This window comes from Brassica napus, chromosome A6, assembly GCF_020379485.1.
Source record: "Brassica napus cultivar Da-Ae chromosome A6, Da-Ae, whole genome shotgun sequence".
NCBI lineage: Eukaryota > Viridiplantae > Streptophyta > Magnoliopsida > Brassicales > Brassicaceae > Brassica > Brassica napus.
This window is the reverse complement of record NC_063439.1, coordinates 8,990,753-9,008,039: the sequence shown is the minus strand read 5'-3', so window position 1 is coordinate 9,008,039 and position 17,287 is coordinate 8,990,753. Positions and strand designations below refer to the sequence as shown.

The 17,287-nt window shown below is 30.9% G+C and overlaps 1 protein-coding gene across 1 annotated transcript; it reads right to left on the bottom strand.

Moving 5' to 3' along the window:
• Nucleotides 1–10,426: 10,426 nt before the first annotated feature.
• Nucleotides 10,427–12,258, bottom strand: LOC106347299 (protein RGF1 INDUCIBLE TRANSCRIPTION FACTOR 1-like). Its single transcript, XM_013786815.3, has 4 exons — nt 11,951–12,258; nt 11,664–11,870; nt 11,375–11,590; nt 10,427–11,131 (listed from the first exon to the last, which is right to left on the bottom strand). The coding sequence occupies exons 1-4, from the start codon at nt 11,951–11,953 to the stop codon at nt 10,814–10,816; spliced, it is 744 nt and encodes a 247-aa protein (XP_013642269.2). The 5' UTR covers nt 11,954–12,258; the 3' UTR covers nt 10,427–10,813.
• Between the last annotated feature and the right edge of the window lie 5,029 nt (nt 12,259–17,287).

Sequence of the window (17,287 nt, the reverse complement as noted above, 5' to 3'; positions counted from 1 at the left end):
AAAGAAAATTAATTAAGCACTAGCCATTGGAAGGGATAAGACCCAGGAACCGAATAAGCATGCATGGATGGCACATGGAATTAGTCCCGGACAGTCGGAGCGTTACATTTTTGTTCAACATGGACCTGCCTAATGTATTTAATATCTCCACTCAACGAGGGAAACTCGAACGGGTCGAAAGCCATATGCTAAAATGAATCAGGCATCACGTGTTCACACGTTGACTTATTCAGTAGACGTTGCTACATATACACAGAGAACTCGTGATTTAAATTGAACATTTTCTAAAACAATTTTGCAGTACTTCAACTTCAACATTTAATATTTGATACATTTTCTGAATGCGACGACCGAGTAACTTGCCAAACTTCGAAGTTTGGAGTTGAACTTACACATACGGTCAAACAAACAATACCGCACATCCTACGACCTACGGTACCATATTCTCATTTTCTTTTTGGTATACAACGCGCCAATAGTAATGGCTTTGACATGTATGTATATTATTATTACTTTAAGGGGGTGGGGTTTTGGGTCAATTTAGTTAGAATTCAGCTCGCTCTTTTTAAAATGTCATCGTAATTTTAATTTACTTTAAAATCCTAATTATAGGTTGCCTTTCTATATGGCAACAAAAACTTTTTTTTTGACTAAGCATTCATAAATTATAGCAAGAACACGCTATATTTCGGTGAACACTAAAAAAATGAACAAATAAAAACTTGACCGTCATAACAAAAACTTTGGAAATATATCTTTATCATAGTTTCTGGTGTACAAAATAACAATTGTATTTCATCTTTCAATATCTAAACTAGACATAAACACACAAACTGCAACAAAACCGAAAATTTGATGTTGTCAGTCTGTTCATTTTTAGTGAAGTCTATTAAATCTAGCTATACCAAGACTCTGATCATTTATTTAGTTTGATCCAGTTTTCAGTTCAGTTATGAATTATAATGTTCAACATCCCTAATAGGACTTGTAGAAAATAAAAATAAATTAAACAGATAATAATGTTCTCTTAAATAATGTCATTTATTCTCCACGATATGAATCGATCATGTGGGACTTTCGTTAGTCTATAGCCCTATATATTGGACATTGGCCAATAATTAGACTTTCAGTAATGTTCAGAGAAATATTGATTGATGTTAAGTAAAACGTACTTATCGTACTCATTTGTCTTCAAACGGTGTTTAATTTTATTTTTGTCGGTGTTTAGTACATTTCTACAATTAGCGAATAAGCATATGAAAATATCCTCAACATATATATAAGATATCAATAAAGATCTAAATATAATAATTTAGCTGCAACTATTAATTACTATAAACCGGACATGAAATCTCTGGTACACAAAATAAAGTTTTAAGTTTCTCATATGACAGATAGAATTTAAGATATGAATTTAAATAAAGAAGATTGATTGTAAGATCCATAAATCTATTTTATTTTGTTCAATATTTGTTTATTTGGAAAGATAGATTGCTTAAATGTGTAACACTGGTATGAACATGTGTGTATGATAATAACTGATTTTACTTGTGTGTCAGTGTGTGAGCCAATACGGTCACACATGTCCGATGACTAAACGATCATGTTCTCACGTTGTTCCAGCAACTTCGTGTGCATAAAACTATTCACAAGAAATCCACACGAGAGAAGATCGTCTTCACGAATCAAATCGATATGACGAATATGCAGTATTAAAATTCATAATTAGGGGACATAAAATCAATGTGAAACGCGATATGTCGTATAATTAAGTGTCGATGTTCACATGTTTACCCGACCAATTCGAAGTTATTAACAACCATACATCATCGAAACAACTTAAACTATCGCGTGTACAGGACTTGTTCACACGTCTTGTTCCTTTACCAAAAGTATTCCTAATTCTGCCTATATAAATTCGTGATGATACCTCACTCACGTCTTTTCTAAACATGTTCATCATTTTGGAGGAGCCATAAATTGGGCTCATAAGGGCCCATTAATTATCTGGCCCAAATAGGCCAGCAATGGCCTTACGTATGAACTACTAATAAACGATAACTGATTAACTTCATGCATGTCTCGGTCCTCGATCGTGTCTCGTCCTTTGGTTCTTGATTTGTTTATTATCTTCTAATTTTCACCTTAACATCTCAAACACGTCCGTTGTCCTTTCATCCGTTGTAGAAGTCTTGTGTGTTTGTGTTTCCAGCCAATCATATCATCATATGCCTTTTTATGTTAACTTCTTTAAAAATTTATTCCCGCAGATAAAATTTATGGTGAATTTGCTCAATATTTATAACAGAGGAAATATGAGTCTGTTTTTGATGACAAAAAATATAATGATTTTATAGTTATATTCGACGGATGAGACAATTTGCACACAAATATAATTGAAATCTTCCTTTAAACGCGTGCATGTGATCAGACCCGGCTCTGACCCTGTGCTGGAAGTGCATTTGCACAGGATCCATTACAATTTTTTTTAATTTTTAAGTTTAGATTAAGACCCAAAATTTATCAAATTTATTATTTTTTTACATAAAAGAGCCCAATTTCTCTGTTTTTCTTTAAAAAAAAGACCCTAATATTTTTTCAGCTGAGGACCTAAATTAACATTGAGACGGGCTTGCACGTGATGTTGTTGACACTCCAAAATTAAGATTATACTACATACCATATAGTATAGCCAGTCACAAAAATGAATTAATTAGTTACAAGAATGGATTTCATCTACTATGTGACTATATTATACATGATTATGACATAGCATGAAATACTCGACACAACCACAAACTTTTGTACATATGAAATTATTTCACAGTGTATTAAAGAGGGAGGGAGGGAGAGTTATTAATAAGATCCAGAAAGTGTAAGAATACATATGATATAATCATAAATCATTAATCACTTGAATGTTTTTCTAATAAAATAGAACTTAATAAAAACACTTAAAAAAATGAAACATATTTATGTTCTATTTTATGTTTCCTATTAAAATATAATAGTGTATCGCGATAGTAACTGTTTATCTTCTCCAAAATTTATCATGTACTAGAGATTTTTTCCGCGCTTCGCGCGGATTGTTTCTTATAAATTTATTTTATTTATAATATTATTTTTCGGTTTTTTTCTTTTACATTAGCTTCTTGTTTTTTCAATGTTAGTTTTTCTTAATTTAAATTTATATGTTTATAATTTTTCATTTTTCTTGTTGTAGATGGAGAATTATATTTTCTATTGATGGTTTTTTGTATGTGATATAAACTTTTTGAAATTTTAAAATAATGTTATATATAGTACGATTAACACATTAAAGAAGAGAAACATATTCAGGCACATTTTACACAGGTTTTATATGCATAATTTTAAACATTATATATATATATATTATAAGTTTGAAACATGTAAATGCTTGTTCTGAGTTTACATAACTTATCGAAAGTTTTATCTCTTTTTAAATTCAAATCACAGAAAAAATATCAAAAAGTTAGTATAGATGGGTTTTTTGGGCTTTTAAATCAACACTGAAAAATTACATGAATCAGATAACAACAGTTTTATAAACAACTGGATGAAATTTGACCGAGCCAAAGATTTTCACACAATATGTTCTTTCTTCTTCAAATTGCGAAGAGCCTATAGGTAAAAGAAAAAAAATCATAATTTTTGTTTTCACTTATATAACATTTTTTCTCCGTTACACACGGAGTTTATTACACTGTTATAAGCAATGGAGAACTCTATTCATATAAGATTCACATCTATGCATTTTGACAAAGAAGAATTTTAGTCATCTTTAGTTTCAGAATGGACCAACTTCAGTCATATACACTATTTTCTCTATGATTCAAATCTTACGATTTTAATTATGTGCAGATTTCCATGTGAAAAAGCATGCACGTCATCTATCATTCAACCTATTACTTTTTCCAAAGTAAACATTATAATCCTTGTTTGGTTAGCTCCACAAATTAATCTCTTTGGATCAATTTACTAAAAAATATAGATACTTATGTCAGAAAAGAATATAAACACTATCAACAACAAATATTGGCACAAGACTATTTGGTTCAAGGAACATATTCTACGTAATGCGTTTATATCATGGCTGGCTTTGCGGAGAAGACTGCCAACCAAGGATCGCTTGAGGCGTTGGGGGTTAAATGTCTTAGGAACGTGCGTCCTTTGTAATCTGGAAATAGAGACTCACCATCATCTCTTCTTTGAGTGCTCTTTCTCTCGCTTGATATGGGAGCCTTTTGCTGCTGAAGTTTGGATTTCTCCTCCAGCGGATCTCTCCAGCAGATCTACGCTCTGTTGCAGCCTCGATCAATCAACCTCGTGTCAACGCAGATACGCATGCTACTTCAGTCATCAAGCTCTACTTTCAATCAGCCATCTACCTGCTGTGGAAAGAGCGTAATGTTCGTGTGTTCACAGCTGTCTCCTCACCTTCATCAGTCATCCTTGCCTCTCTCAACCGTATGATGCGTGATCGTCTCCTCTCTTACCCAGCAAGTTCTTCTTTCTCCTCTTCTCTACTTCTTTTTATCTTTCTTGTATAAGACTTCCTTAAGGCTTTTTTTACCTTGAGTTGTTGTTGGTTGTTTTTGTTTCCTTGTTGTAATAAGTTGTTTAAAAACAACAGTGTAACCTTTCAAAAAATGATAATCTTAACATCTTACCAAAAAAAACAACAAATATTGACTTATTTATGTGAATATGTATTTTATTTTAAATCATTATAGTGGACGTAGAAAGCACCATAATTTGCACAACAAATTTTCTTAGATTCACGTCATCATACTCACCATTTTACCATTTTAATTACATAATTTTACATGAGTTTCTTCACCCTTTCCGGTTATTTTCTCTTTATTTATAACTACAATATAAAGTTATAAACTATATATATTATAAATTAATAATTTATTTACCTTTGAAGTCTAACGATTAAAAATAGAACATAATTCAATATAAATATATGATTCTATTAATAAATTAGTAGTTACAAATTTGAAATTTCTAGAAATATTAAAAGTTGTATGTTAGTTAATTATCTTCTAAATGATATTTATTTTTAATTCTTTTTGGATGAGAATATTTTGGCTGAGGTGGATAGTCCCAAAAGCCTTGAATTTAGTCCATTTTATATAGTAGGATGTAGCAATCAAAGTGAATTAACAGTTCGTTCATTAACCTCACGTATTGATCATTGCTGCATTCAATTGATATGAACGAAACCACCACCGATCTCCGTTTACCACTATTGTTGGAGCCGTCGTCGTTACTGTTTATACTCAACGACTCTTCTTCATTATTTCATTCTTTAGGTGAGTCATATATGAGTTTGGTTTATTTGTAAATTCTTACCATAACAAACAAACTATCAAAAAAAAAATCATGTGGTTAATGAAACACACGCACATGATAGTTTTGTCATTAATACATAATATATAGACAATATCATAACCATCAACTTGTTATGTGCATAGACTTAATATTTTCCATGCTATGCACATGTCCCCTAATTTCCCTAAAATTTATTTGGAACTCGTTTCATTTATCACTACAAAAAAACAGCGGCATACTGAGAGAAAAAATCGTCGGTATGTCGTCGGAATAACGCTATTCCGACGACATACCGACGAAAAAAATCCTCGAAAATTTATTTTTCTTCGGAAATCCCTTGGAAATTTCCGACGGAATTCCGAGGAAATGAATTTCCAAGAAAATTCTGAGGACCACAAATTCGTCGGAAAGTCCTCAGAATATTCCGAGGAAGATGTCGTCGGAATATCCCGAGGGATACATTTCTTCGGAATATTTCCAAAATTAAAAAAAAATTATAAATTTATTTTGTTAAATTAAAATTCGAAAATATAAAATTAAAATTGAAATAGAAAACATATTTAAAATACAAAAAATAATAAAATAGTTTTTATAAATAAAAAAATGTTTTATAAATACAAAATTAGTTTTAATAAATATAAATATTTTTATAAATATGAAATCATCTTTTTATAAATACAAAATAGTTTTTATAAATACAAAAAATAATAAAATAGTGTTTATAAATTAAAAAAAATGTTTTATAAATACAAAATTAGTTTTAATAAATATAAATATTTTTATAGATATGAAATCATCTTTTTATAAATACAAAATAGTTTTTATAAATACAAAAAATAATAAAATAGTGTTTATAAATCAAAAAATGTTTTATAAATACAAAATACAAAAAATAATAAAATAGTGTTTATAAGTCAATATATTGACTCGATGTGGTTTATAGACGAACATTTTATATAAATTTATGCAAGCGTTAACGGTAGAAGATGATTCTTATGAAATTGCTCGACTGTCTTCGTTTCATCCAAGGAACAAAAAAACTTTTAGTCGACAGAAGCAAATTCTCGGGCCACAAACGTCACTTTACAGACTCGATGTATGTATCACACATTATACTGTCAATATAAAGGTACACATTATACTGTCAATATAAAGTGACGTCAATATATTTTGTCACAAATTGTTGAAACTAGTTTTTCATGATACGGATGTATCACACATTATACTGTCAATATAAAGGTACACATATATTTCCTGTGGCGCATGAAACGAATTCGGCGTGGCCTATAGAATTAGCTGATATATTTTGTGAATCTCTTAGAAGATAGAAACCCACGGACCATAAATGATCTTAGCACAGAAGAAGATTAAGATATAAGCATCAATACATATCACAAGGTTGTATTTATATGTGTGTGTGTCTATCTCTATGCTGCAAGCTATCCGTGTCTACCTTTTGTAGTGTGCCCATGTATGAAGGAAGTGGCCAACACCGTCTAAGAGTAGTACTTAATTAGTGAGTTCCACGAATAACTGAATAAGAGCCTTAGGGAAATCGTAACTTATCCTTTCTAATTGTTTACAAGGTTTTGCGCTGTTTATTTTCCCTCTCGTCTCTTTTAGGTGTTTTATATTCTATCAAATTTGAACCATACAACTATTTTGGTAGAGGTGAGTAGCATATTTATATGCACTGTGGATATTTCAGCTATCATCATAATGAAGGTATTTAGTTGGGAAAATTCTATGTTTACAACTTTCATGTTACCACTTTTCATCTTTACCACCACTAAAAGGATATTTTTAAAAATATATTCTTTATTAAGTGGCGAAAGACTCTTATACTCTTGTTATCTATATATATAATAAATCATTATTTAAATAAATAAACAAATATTTTTTATGTTTTCGAATTATACATTTTCAAATTCGAATTTTTTATAATTCTTTTTTTTTGAATTTTTTTTGGAATTTTTTTTTCAATTGTTTTTTTCTTTGAAAATCAAAAATTCTGTTTGAAAATTGCTTATGTGTCATGTTCTCCATGATTTTTGGTATTTGACTTATTATATAATTAAAACGAATTTTATATTAATAATATTATATTGTATTTCATATTACCTAATTGATTATAAATTAATATGATAAATGATCAAAATAAAAAAAAATATTTTCTATACTATAAATCTTATACATATTATTTTGTTGTTATCTGAAATAATATTTTTATTATAAAAAATTAAGATATAAAGAAATTATAATTACATATTAATCAATCAAAAATATTTTTATAAAATACTTCAAATATATAAGTGCTTTTAAAAGTTAATTATATAATTAAAATAAATTATTATTTTAATAATAATGGGTTATATTTTATATTAATAAATTGATTATAAATTAATATGATAAATTATCAAAATTAAAAAAAAAATTAAATAAGATAATTTTATATTTTTTTTTGTTGTTATCTGAATCTTTTTTTATTCTTATAAGAGATTAAGACATAGAACAATTTTTAATTAAATATTAATCAATCAAAAACTGATTTTGTTTGTGTGTCGTATTCTCCATGATTTTAGATATTTTTGCTTGATATATAATTTAAAAAAAATTGTATATTAATAATAATAGATTATAAGTTATATTAGCTAATTGATTATAAACTAATATGAAAAAATATCAAATAAAAACATATATTTTTAAAAATAAATAAGATAATTATTAAGATATAGAACTATTTATAATTAAATATTAATATATCAAAAATATTGCTAATATATAAGTGCTTTAAAAAAATTATCACAATAATAAACATATATATTTTGATAGAAATATTTATCATATAAATATATATATATATATATATATTTGATGTTTGATTTAACTTTTTGTTAAATCATTAATAATTATTTATTATATTAGTTTTTGAATTAGTAAGACATAAACCAAAAATTATTCGTAAGAAGATAATGCCCGCATGTGCGGACAAAACACCTAGTTTTTTAAGTATTTATTTATATATTTATTAGAATCTTAAATTTCACATTTCAAAAATTCTACCATACTTTTTAACTATAAACTTTAAGTCTAAATTAATTAATTTTAGAGTATAAATACTTTTATATTTTATTAAAATGAAGTAAAAGTGATTAGTGTAAACATGAAAAAATAATGTGATTGTGATATTTGTGGCAATTTATCTATTTAGTTTCAGATATTTGATCAGCTATATCGTGCATCCCTTGTCTATCTTAACTTTAACTTTTGCCAACACTGTTTTATAACTGTTTATGTCCTACTATCATATTCCATTCCAAAAGTTGCAAAATATCACAAATCGCACGACATGGTGAAGTATAGAAACAGTAAAAATATTAATAAAATACTATCGCAAACCCTTATCTTGACCACTTGTCGTGTCCTTAGCGATCCCATTAATATTGCTTAACGTCTTGGGAGACTGAACAAGATAACTCCCACACAAGGTCTCACGTGGTCCCCTCCTACAAACGTGTCATGGGTTCAGTGGTTTCAATTGACACGTGTCGTTTTCATAATGACTAGGATGTGCAACTAGTTATGAGTCCGACCTTTGGAAAGTCCGAAGTACCCTCACCGGTCGTTGCCTCAGCCGGCCGCAAAACTCTATACTATTCCTTTGACAAAAAATATCGTTAATTTTGAGATAACTAAGAGCTACAATAACGATGGTTTTGCATGTAAATTAATCTAATAAAGAATTTCACCAACATTAAAACGTAATTCATGAAACTTTTATAGGTAAGAATTTGTAAATTATTTGATACCGGTGATTATTAGGTCTAATATGAGGTTGAATAAGATACCATAAAAAAAGTAATGAACACCCGTCTCTTAACGGTGGTAGAGAATCGCAGCCTTTCAGATTCCACACGGCTCTACTTCTAATTTTCTATATATCAACTTGCTCACTTTTTCTTTTGTATATGGCCTATCGTAAACAAATGATAAAATCCCTTCAGGCTTCAGCCTACTATTATAATATTCTTCTCGATAACGTCAAACTATAACGATTCAACACATTATTGTAAATAAATTTCAGTGACACTCGTACGACTTTAACATACATAAGTACGACGTCACCACTCTAATAACATGTTAATATTATTATAAGATGGTTTCTAATCAGATAAGGACGAGTGCAGTATATTGTACTCTGTATAAGAACATTTTCAATCGTTCCTAGATTTATTTCAAAATAGAGTTTAGAATAATAAATGCTCCGATATCATTTCAATTTTTATGTTATAATGAAGTAAACATAGATATATTTCATAAATAGAATACTTATTTTATTTTTTATTTTATATTTCATTTTATCTCATTTTCCATTATAAAATTGTAGTAAACTCAATTGTATTATGAAATTACTATGTTTTGAAGTAAAAAATATTAAGTCCGATAGGCTTTCAACTTAAAATTATTATTGATAAATAGAATGATCTATCCATCTTATATATTACTAAGGATCCTTTATAATATCTGATGTGAAACATTTTATTTCTAATACGCCCTTTCGAGATGATGATTCTTTGAGTGTCAATCTCAGAATGTTCGGATAAGGATCGATGGACCGATTTTGGACTGGATCGACAATAGATCGGATTGGACTGTATGGATCGGGCTCTGATACTATATTAAACTAGATGAGCTTCCAACCTAAAATCAATTGGTGATTAGTGGATTCACTCTAACTATTTATATATTACTTAAAGTCTCTTAGATTTTACGATATGGAATATATATCCCTAATAAAATGGATGGACCATTCTACTAAATATCCTAAAGTTTCGAGATTTCTATCCGGTAAAAACCATCATCTTGAAAAAGAATATTAAAGATATATATCCCTAATAAAAAGTAAAGTTTTACATTGTAAAATGCTCTAAGTGATGTTAAATAATTTCTTTTAATAATATTTTAAGTTATATGTTTCTTTCTTTTTTATATAACAATTTTTTTTTAAGTTATATGTTTCTATACCAAAGTATTTACAAATGATGAAGACATTCGTGGACAAAGCATCTGGTGTTAATACATAATTTGACTTTATATTATTGTTGTATGAACAAAATTTAATGTACACATTACATTACATAACAACAACACAACACAAGAGCCACGCCCTTTCCAACAAGCTAACAACACTTCCCTATTCAGCCCTAGATTCTTCTATATTTATATAAAAATGTATTTTATGTATGTGTCTAATTATGCTGCATTTATCTTTTACGAAGAAAATATAAAAAGAAAAGAAAAATGAAAGACACTGACCCATTTACAACATTATGGCTACATCCTAAATTTCACCTCCAGAGTTATACATTTTATAATATTGATGCGTATTATTACCTATAGTATTTAATTAATAGTTAATATGGAGGTTGAAATTCAGTAACTTTTTTTATTTTATTCAGAATGGAGCGCGGTGAGGGATTCCTTTTCGTCTGCTCGAGTTCCGGTGATTGTATATCGGCGGTGTTCCCGGAGAGAAGCTGAAACCACCTTCATCACCGGAGCTCAAAGACCGATGATCACCACCTGGACCATAGTCATCGAGCCTAACGGTGGAGATAGAGAGACCACTCATTAGACGGTTGAAAGCATTGGTCTTACGCAGCTTAGTCGGTGTGGTAGCCTCATCTGACTCAGACCCACCTTGGTACTCTCTCCCATGCTTCCCTCTGAGAGAGAAGGTCAGACTTTGATCTCCTCTCTTCATTCCCCCAAGCTGAAACAATAAACACACAATAATGTTATTCCACGTATAACATTTGAAAAAAAGAGCATATCCACATAAATCATGAACAAAACTGAATTATTACTATTAAAATTTTGATATATAATCCACTATAAAGTGAAATGTGTGATGTGTTTGACGAGTTTTTGTTTAAAACATTGGAAGTTGGCAATTTTTAAGACAAAAATGGTGGAAACAGAGGATAAAAACAGAGTAAGAGAATTTTATTGTTACCTTGCAACCGAGAGAGCAGAAGCGGAAGGAATCAAGAAGGCTTCTGCAACATATCTCACAAGTGTTCGTAACACCTTTTCCGATTCTAGGCTGAGGTCTTTCATTGAGGAACACGATCTTTGCGCTGTTGATGATATATGTCTGAACGCAAGAGATGTCTATGTACTTCTGTATCTCATTCACTCTCACCACGTTGTGGTAAGAAGATCTCCTTATCTGCAATTTAATTTCATTTTCGTTAACATTATAAAATAAACAAACCAAGAAAGAAAGAAAAGAGATATTGGACCTGAACAACACGATGGTCTTTATGTTTGACCAAACAGTAAGAGCAAAAGGCATTTCCAGCACAGTCGAGACAGAACAAGTTGCATTCGTTTTTGTTGGAATCGGCGTGGATCGAACAGGGGACGAAGTAGCTGCCTCGTAGCATTGGCATTAGCCACGGTGGACTCATGTAGTCGTCTTCTTGTTCCTCTGTTCTTATCATCGGTCCCTGAAAGTTTGAACCTACAAATCAAAAACTGAAGAAGAATGATAAAGGCAAACAAAACAAAAGGGTAAAAGAAGAATCACCATGACTTTCTTGTGGTTGGCCTTGAAGGCCCCGAAGTTAAGCTTGTGGTTATGGTTTATGATATCCAGATTTGCGAGCTGCACAGTGTACAAAAACGTACGAGAAGAAGGTAGAAGAAGAAGAAAAGATGAAGAGGTCAAGTGAAAGCGGCGGCTGATGAGAGAAAACTAAAGAGTTTTATTTCTATTTATTGTTCTTAAGGCGGTCTCACGATAAGTTTATGCGGTTTATATTCATATGAATACCATTTTTTAAATATATTTTTGAGTTATTTTATATTTTTGTTAATTGTTAAAGGTATCTTTTTTGTTTGTTCCTTAATTATATTTTTCTAATTCCTTTATTTGGGAAAAATCGATTTGTTTTGTCCTTTATTTAATTTTGGGAAATCATTATCTCACTTTATTTTAAGTCCTTCAAAGACGCACGTATCTTTGTATATGCGTGTCTGTTCAGTGTGCTTCTAGAGAGGACCCAAAGGAAAAAAAAGATGTATAATAAGGTAAAATAAAAATGTAGAAATGCGATAATATTTTCACAAAAGGGTCATAAATAATTGCGTTCCTTGATATTCCTTCATCTATAATACAGTACAACCTCGTCTATTAACTACATTAATATCATGCTAATATTACTACTTATGAAATTGTGTTACATAATGATATATATTAGTACATTTTTTTTATATATTTTTTGACGTATTATAGCAGACAAGCATATATGTGGATGTCAAGTCTAGTTAAGCTTTGATGAGAGTGATACACCAAGAATAAAGGAACGATCACACTTGAATTTGAAAAAGTCAAATAATGGAAATTAAGTAATGGTCAGAATTAAATAGCCATATTATCCTAATTCTTTGTTTTATAGACAATTTAATTCAGAAAAAAAAGAGAGGAAGAAACTGAGGTGGCGATAGATGAAAAAGGCAGAAAGATCTACGGGTATGAAAAGAGACAGAAAAGACTGGTCTGGTTAGATCTGAGCCGTTGGTTGAGAAGAGCCTTCTCGTATAATCCATTTTTTGTGGGACGTGGCGGTCGCTTTTGCTCCTCCGGTTCACACTCTAAACAATCGTGGCGAAGCCAGAGCCGTCGAATTAACAGTAGAGTGGGATCCGCTAGTCAGCGTTCAGCTGCCACGTTACGACACTTGATCCAAGAAATAGTAGCAATAAGGGTTCGTTTATAGTTGAAGCTAATTAAAGTAGAGGTAACAGTTTTCAAGTCAGCGATTGTAATTTGTGTGTTGAATCGTTTTAACCTGTTATATTATAATGTAAAAAGTCAAACCAAGTAGGCGTTGAGATCCTTTGTACCTAGACTTCTTTTATGGGCAATGATACCTTTCATTTTAATTTTAGTAATGGAAGAGTTATGTACCAACATTGGAGATGAAGTCACTCTCGAACAAAGTCAAGTGTGCGATCCATCTTGTTACTATGGTGTAAACAACAATGTGAAAATTTTGCACAATGAATTGTTAAAGTTAAATTGTGGATCCTCCGGTCACCCGAGATGGTTACATGCCTCTTTGTCGATGAAAGGAGTGCCCTCTAAATGGTTTGATTGTGGATGATTTGGCCTCTGTTTTTTTAGTATAGGAGAAGGTGGGTGTTGTCTTTGGATGTTTATTTTTAGTGGGTTTGTTTAGACTGTTATTGTAAAGGGTATATTTCTATCAATGAAATTTCAGTGAAGAAAAAGGGAACTATTTTACAATTATATCACTTGCTACGAACTAGCATGTAGAACCAATAAAACATATAGCAATGTGGTGACAATTTTTATATTTGAATGCCAGCTTTCAAAAAAAGATATGGTGATAATTTCCCTACATAATATGAATACCAACCAACTATAACTATTTAGTGCTTTATCAAAAAAAAAAACTATACTATTTAGTGTAAATCTAAGTATTAGCTTCTGATGCCGGATGAAATTTAATATCTTAATTAAGGAGATAAGCATGTAAAAAGAGAAGTGTGATCCACGTCATATTAAAAATTGGATATGACAATTATAGGTGACCAGTATTCCAGTAATAGTTACAAATGTAATTGGAAAATCTGACCAAATAAAGTAAGAGAGAACGGTGATGAGGAAAGTGGAGGAGACATCTTTCTGTATTCTTATCTCTTCAAATTGGCAAAAAATAAACCATAGATAGGTGGCTTGAAACAGGACTAGTAGCACTTGATTCACGTGACCTTTGTGCATCGTTTGACCACGTGAGTCGTTAGAGAAAACGCACCTTAATACGAGCAAAAAAACATGAAAGTACTTTTAAGAAGTAAATCATGCATGGACTCGCAAACCACTGTTTATGTTTCTACAGAACTCCTATCAAAACCGGACCGGATCCATACTATTAAACGTAACACTAGCCACTACTATGGTATGTATGCTCCTTCTGAAGTTTGTTAATATAATGCAGCCAAATGCAACCGAACATTACCGGATCGTACATCCGGTGATTATTTTGTCACTGGTTAAGTGATGAGGCATAGCCCGTATTACGTGTTGTGGCCCTACAATTGTCTACTTTATGTCTTTACCCAAATCGTATATAGTTGTTTAATGAAGATTAGTGTTCAATTTGGACGACCAACACAAAAAGTGCAACTTGCAGCACGATTAAAAAGGATTTAAACCCTTTTTCTCAAAGATATATGTTTGGTACTTCACTCTCTTCTGCAACTTGCTTCTGGTGGTGAAGAAGAGCCAATGGGAAACATGTTTGTCCCTTCATTAACTAAAACTCTTCCACAAGCATATCATCAACCTTATAAATAACAATACTCATTACCTTTTTTAATAAATAAAATACACATTACCTTTTTTAATAAACAAAATACTCACTAGTCATTACTTTGTGGTTCGATTTAGCTTAGAGCTGAACACCATGATGATACTAGATTAGATAAGGTAGGCAATGCACCTTTATTTTGCTATGGTTTATAAAAAAAAAGCCATTTAACATATTCAGTAAGAACTTATTAAGTTTTTACATTTTAATTTCTATAGATGCTGATATTTATTATAATTTCAACTAAGACAGACTATTCTTTGAAAAGGAAAGTTGCAAAGATTACTTAGATTAGATTTGTTTCACTCATGATATACAAAGTATATTCTTAGTCTGATCATTACTTTAATAATTCTTTATCTTTTTTTTATATAACCTATATACAGATTTAATTTTTTTTGGCAATACCGTATAACGAATATTGGAGGAAGTCATTCTATAGTGTGAAAATAAATGGGTAATATAAGAAACCATCCCTTATTAAAGAGGATGCTCCTATGACAAAGTTGATTTGACTTAGTGATAAAATCCTTCAAGTCACCTCATTTTCATGTACTGGGTCCAACTTCCATGAGATGAATAATAAGTGACTTGAAAAAAAACAGAACAAAACAAAAACACAGTACTTCTGTATTACACATTTCCAGGGCCGTCTAACAGCACGTGCAAGTCGAGCGGTCGAACATGGTCCCGAAATATAAAAATATAAAGTTTAAAAATTTATAAAATATATTGATAAATTATGGTAAGAAACTTTAAAATTTTAGATATAATGCTAAATTTATAGCTTATAATTAAAAAAATCAGATAAAGTTATTAAATTTTAAAATTACTAGATAAAATGTACGATTAATATTTTTTTTTTTAAACATGGTCTAAAATTAATTTGAGACGGCCCTGCACATTTCATAAAAAAAGTTAGCTCATTGACTTTCGAAAGGGAGCTCTGTATATATTACTAATTAGTTCGAGCACAGTAATAAAAGAGATGGAAAAGAAAGTTATACAAAATTCCAAGACTTCTAAATTTTTGTTACTAGAAATAACAGAAATGTAGCAAACTTCAGATTTGAATTAACAAGGAAACAAAAAATGTCGAACGCCCACAAAACATCCATATTGAAGATGTATAGTCAAGACGGAGCTGTAGTAGTTCATGAAGTACGACATGAACTACGACATCAGATGAGGACACAAGAAGCTGGTCGAGTTACTTAACGAGCATTCAAGGAAAAATTACTGAAGGAGTCAGTTTAAAGGAAGTATTGGAGAAGAAGCAATCGAACTCAGAAGAAAGGAAAATTGGCTTATTCGCTGAAGAAGAAGATATGAAAAGTTTCCATTAAATAGATTTTATGTCTAGGGTTTCTCCTCTAAAGAATATAAAGAGGAGGCTTGGCATTGTGTGGCCGGCGAACACACAGAAATAGCTTTTAGCAATAGGAGGTTTGCGAGTTCGAATAAGGAGAAGCAAAGCCACTAGAGGATAAGGGTTTGAGCGGTTCATAGACTACTTGAAGTCTGTGAATGAGTAAAACTAGTCAACAAGTCAAGGTTTGTCTTGAGCTTGCTTGAATGATTGCTTTTAAGAAGAACTTTTATGTGCTTTTAAAAGGATTAATCTCGTCGAATTTATTGAAAAAAAATATTCATGTGTTACTGTGTGTTTTGGTTAGTGTAGCTTGATTATCTTACATCAACACGTATGTCTATAGTGAATAACGCAGCCGCAGCCATTAGAGTAGTGATATGGTCGAGTAACCCTCCAAAATGGCGAGGAGTTACATTGCAGTTAACTTATAAATGCAAAATTCATTTCATAAATGATCAGATGGTCTCTTCATACTTGGATAAGAACAAGAAGATGAAATGAAAGTATACTGTCAGAGACATAAATAAACTATAAGACATGGAGGTACAGAGACGGCATTTATCGGAGTTAGGTCCTCGATTTAGGGAAGTATCTTTTCAATGAATCCAAGTAACTATACGGACAAGGATAAAAAGTTGAAATAAAGCATACACCCACGTGGGGTTATTTAGCCGACCAGAGTCACTATCCCACATGTCGCTTAGCAGGTTCATCTCCCCTTTTACAATAACGAACGTAGACTGATTTCATATTTAAGAAAGTGCCACCTCCGACCATCTTTGCTTCGTTCACGAGTTAACCATTCTCTTATATGGGCCGAAAGGAAGCCTAGTAGTATTAATCTCGTATTATGGGCTTTTTACAAGCCTGATTAATTGTAAACTAGTATGTATCGTCTTCCAATTCTGAAGGCAATAATGCGAGTTTGATTGATCTGATCAATCTATACATGCAACTTTAATACTTGAAGGTGTAACCGGGCAAAAAGATTTACGTGTAAGATCGTAATGTAACAATCATTATTTTATAACAAACATCGGGTATCAGAGAACTGGCATCAATTATACTTTTACTTGAACCGAATTAAGTCACCTACATAACCAAACCGAACTGACTAAAAAACCCTATAAAATCTCATCATATCTCCCTCTAAACA

Excerpts from the sequence above, each read along its gene's own strand:
- LOC106347299 (XM_013786815.3), bottom strand. Across the intron at positions 11,591-11,663 it reads AAGACCATCGTGTTGTTCAG|ATAAGGAGATCTTCTTACCA; the intron begins GTCCAATATCTC and ends ATTAAATTGCAG. Across the intron at positions 11,132-11,374 it reads TCTGCTCTCTCGGTTGCAAG|CTTGGGGGAATGAAGAGAGG; the intron begins GTAACAATAAAA and ends TTATTGTTTCAG.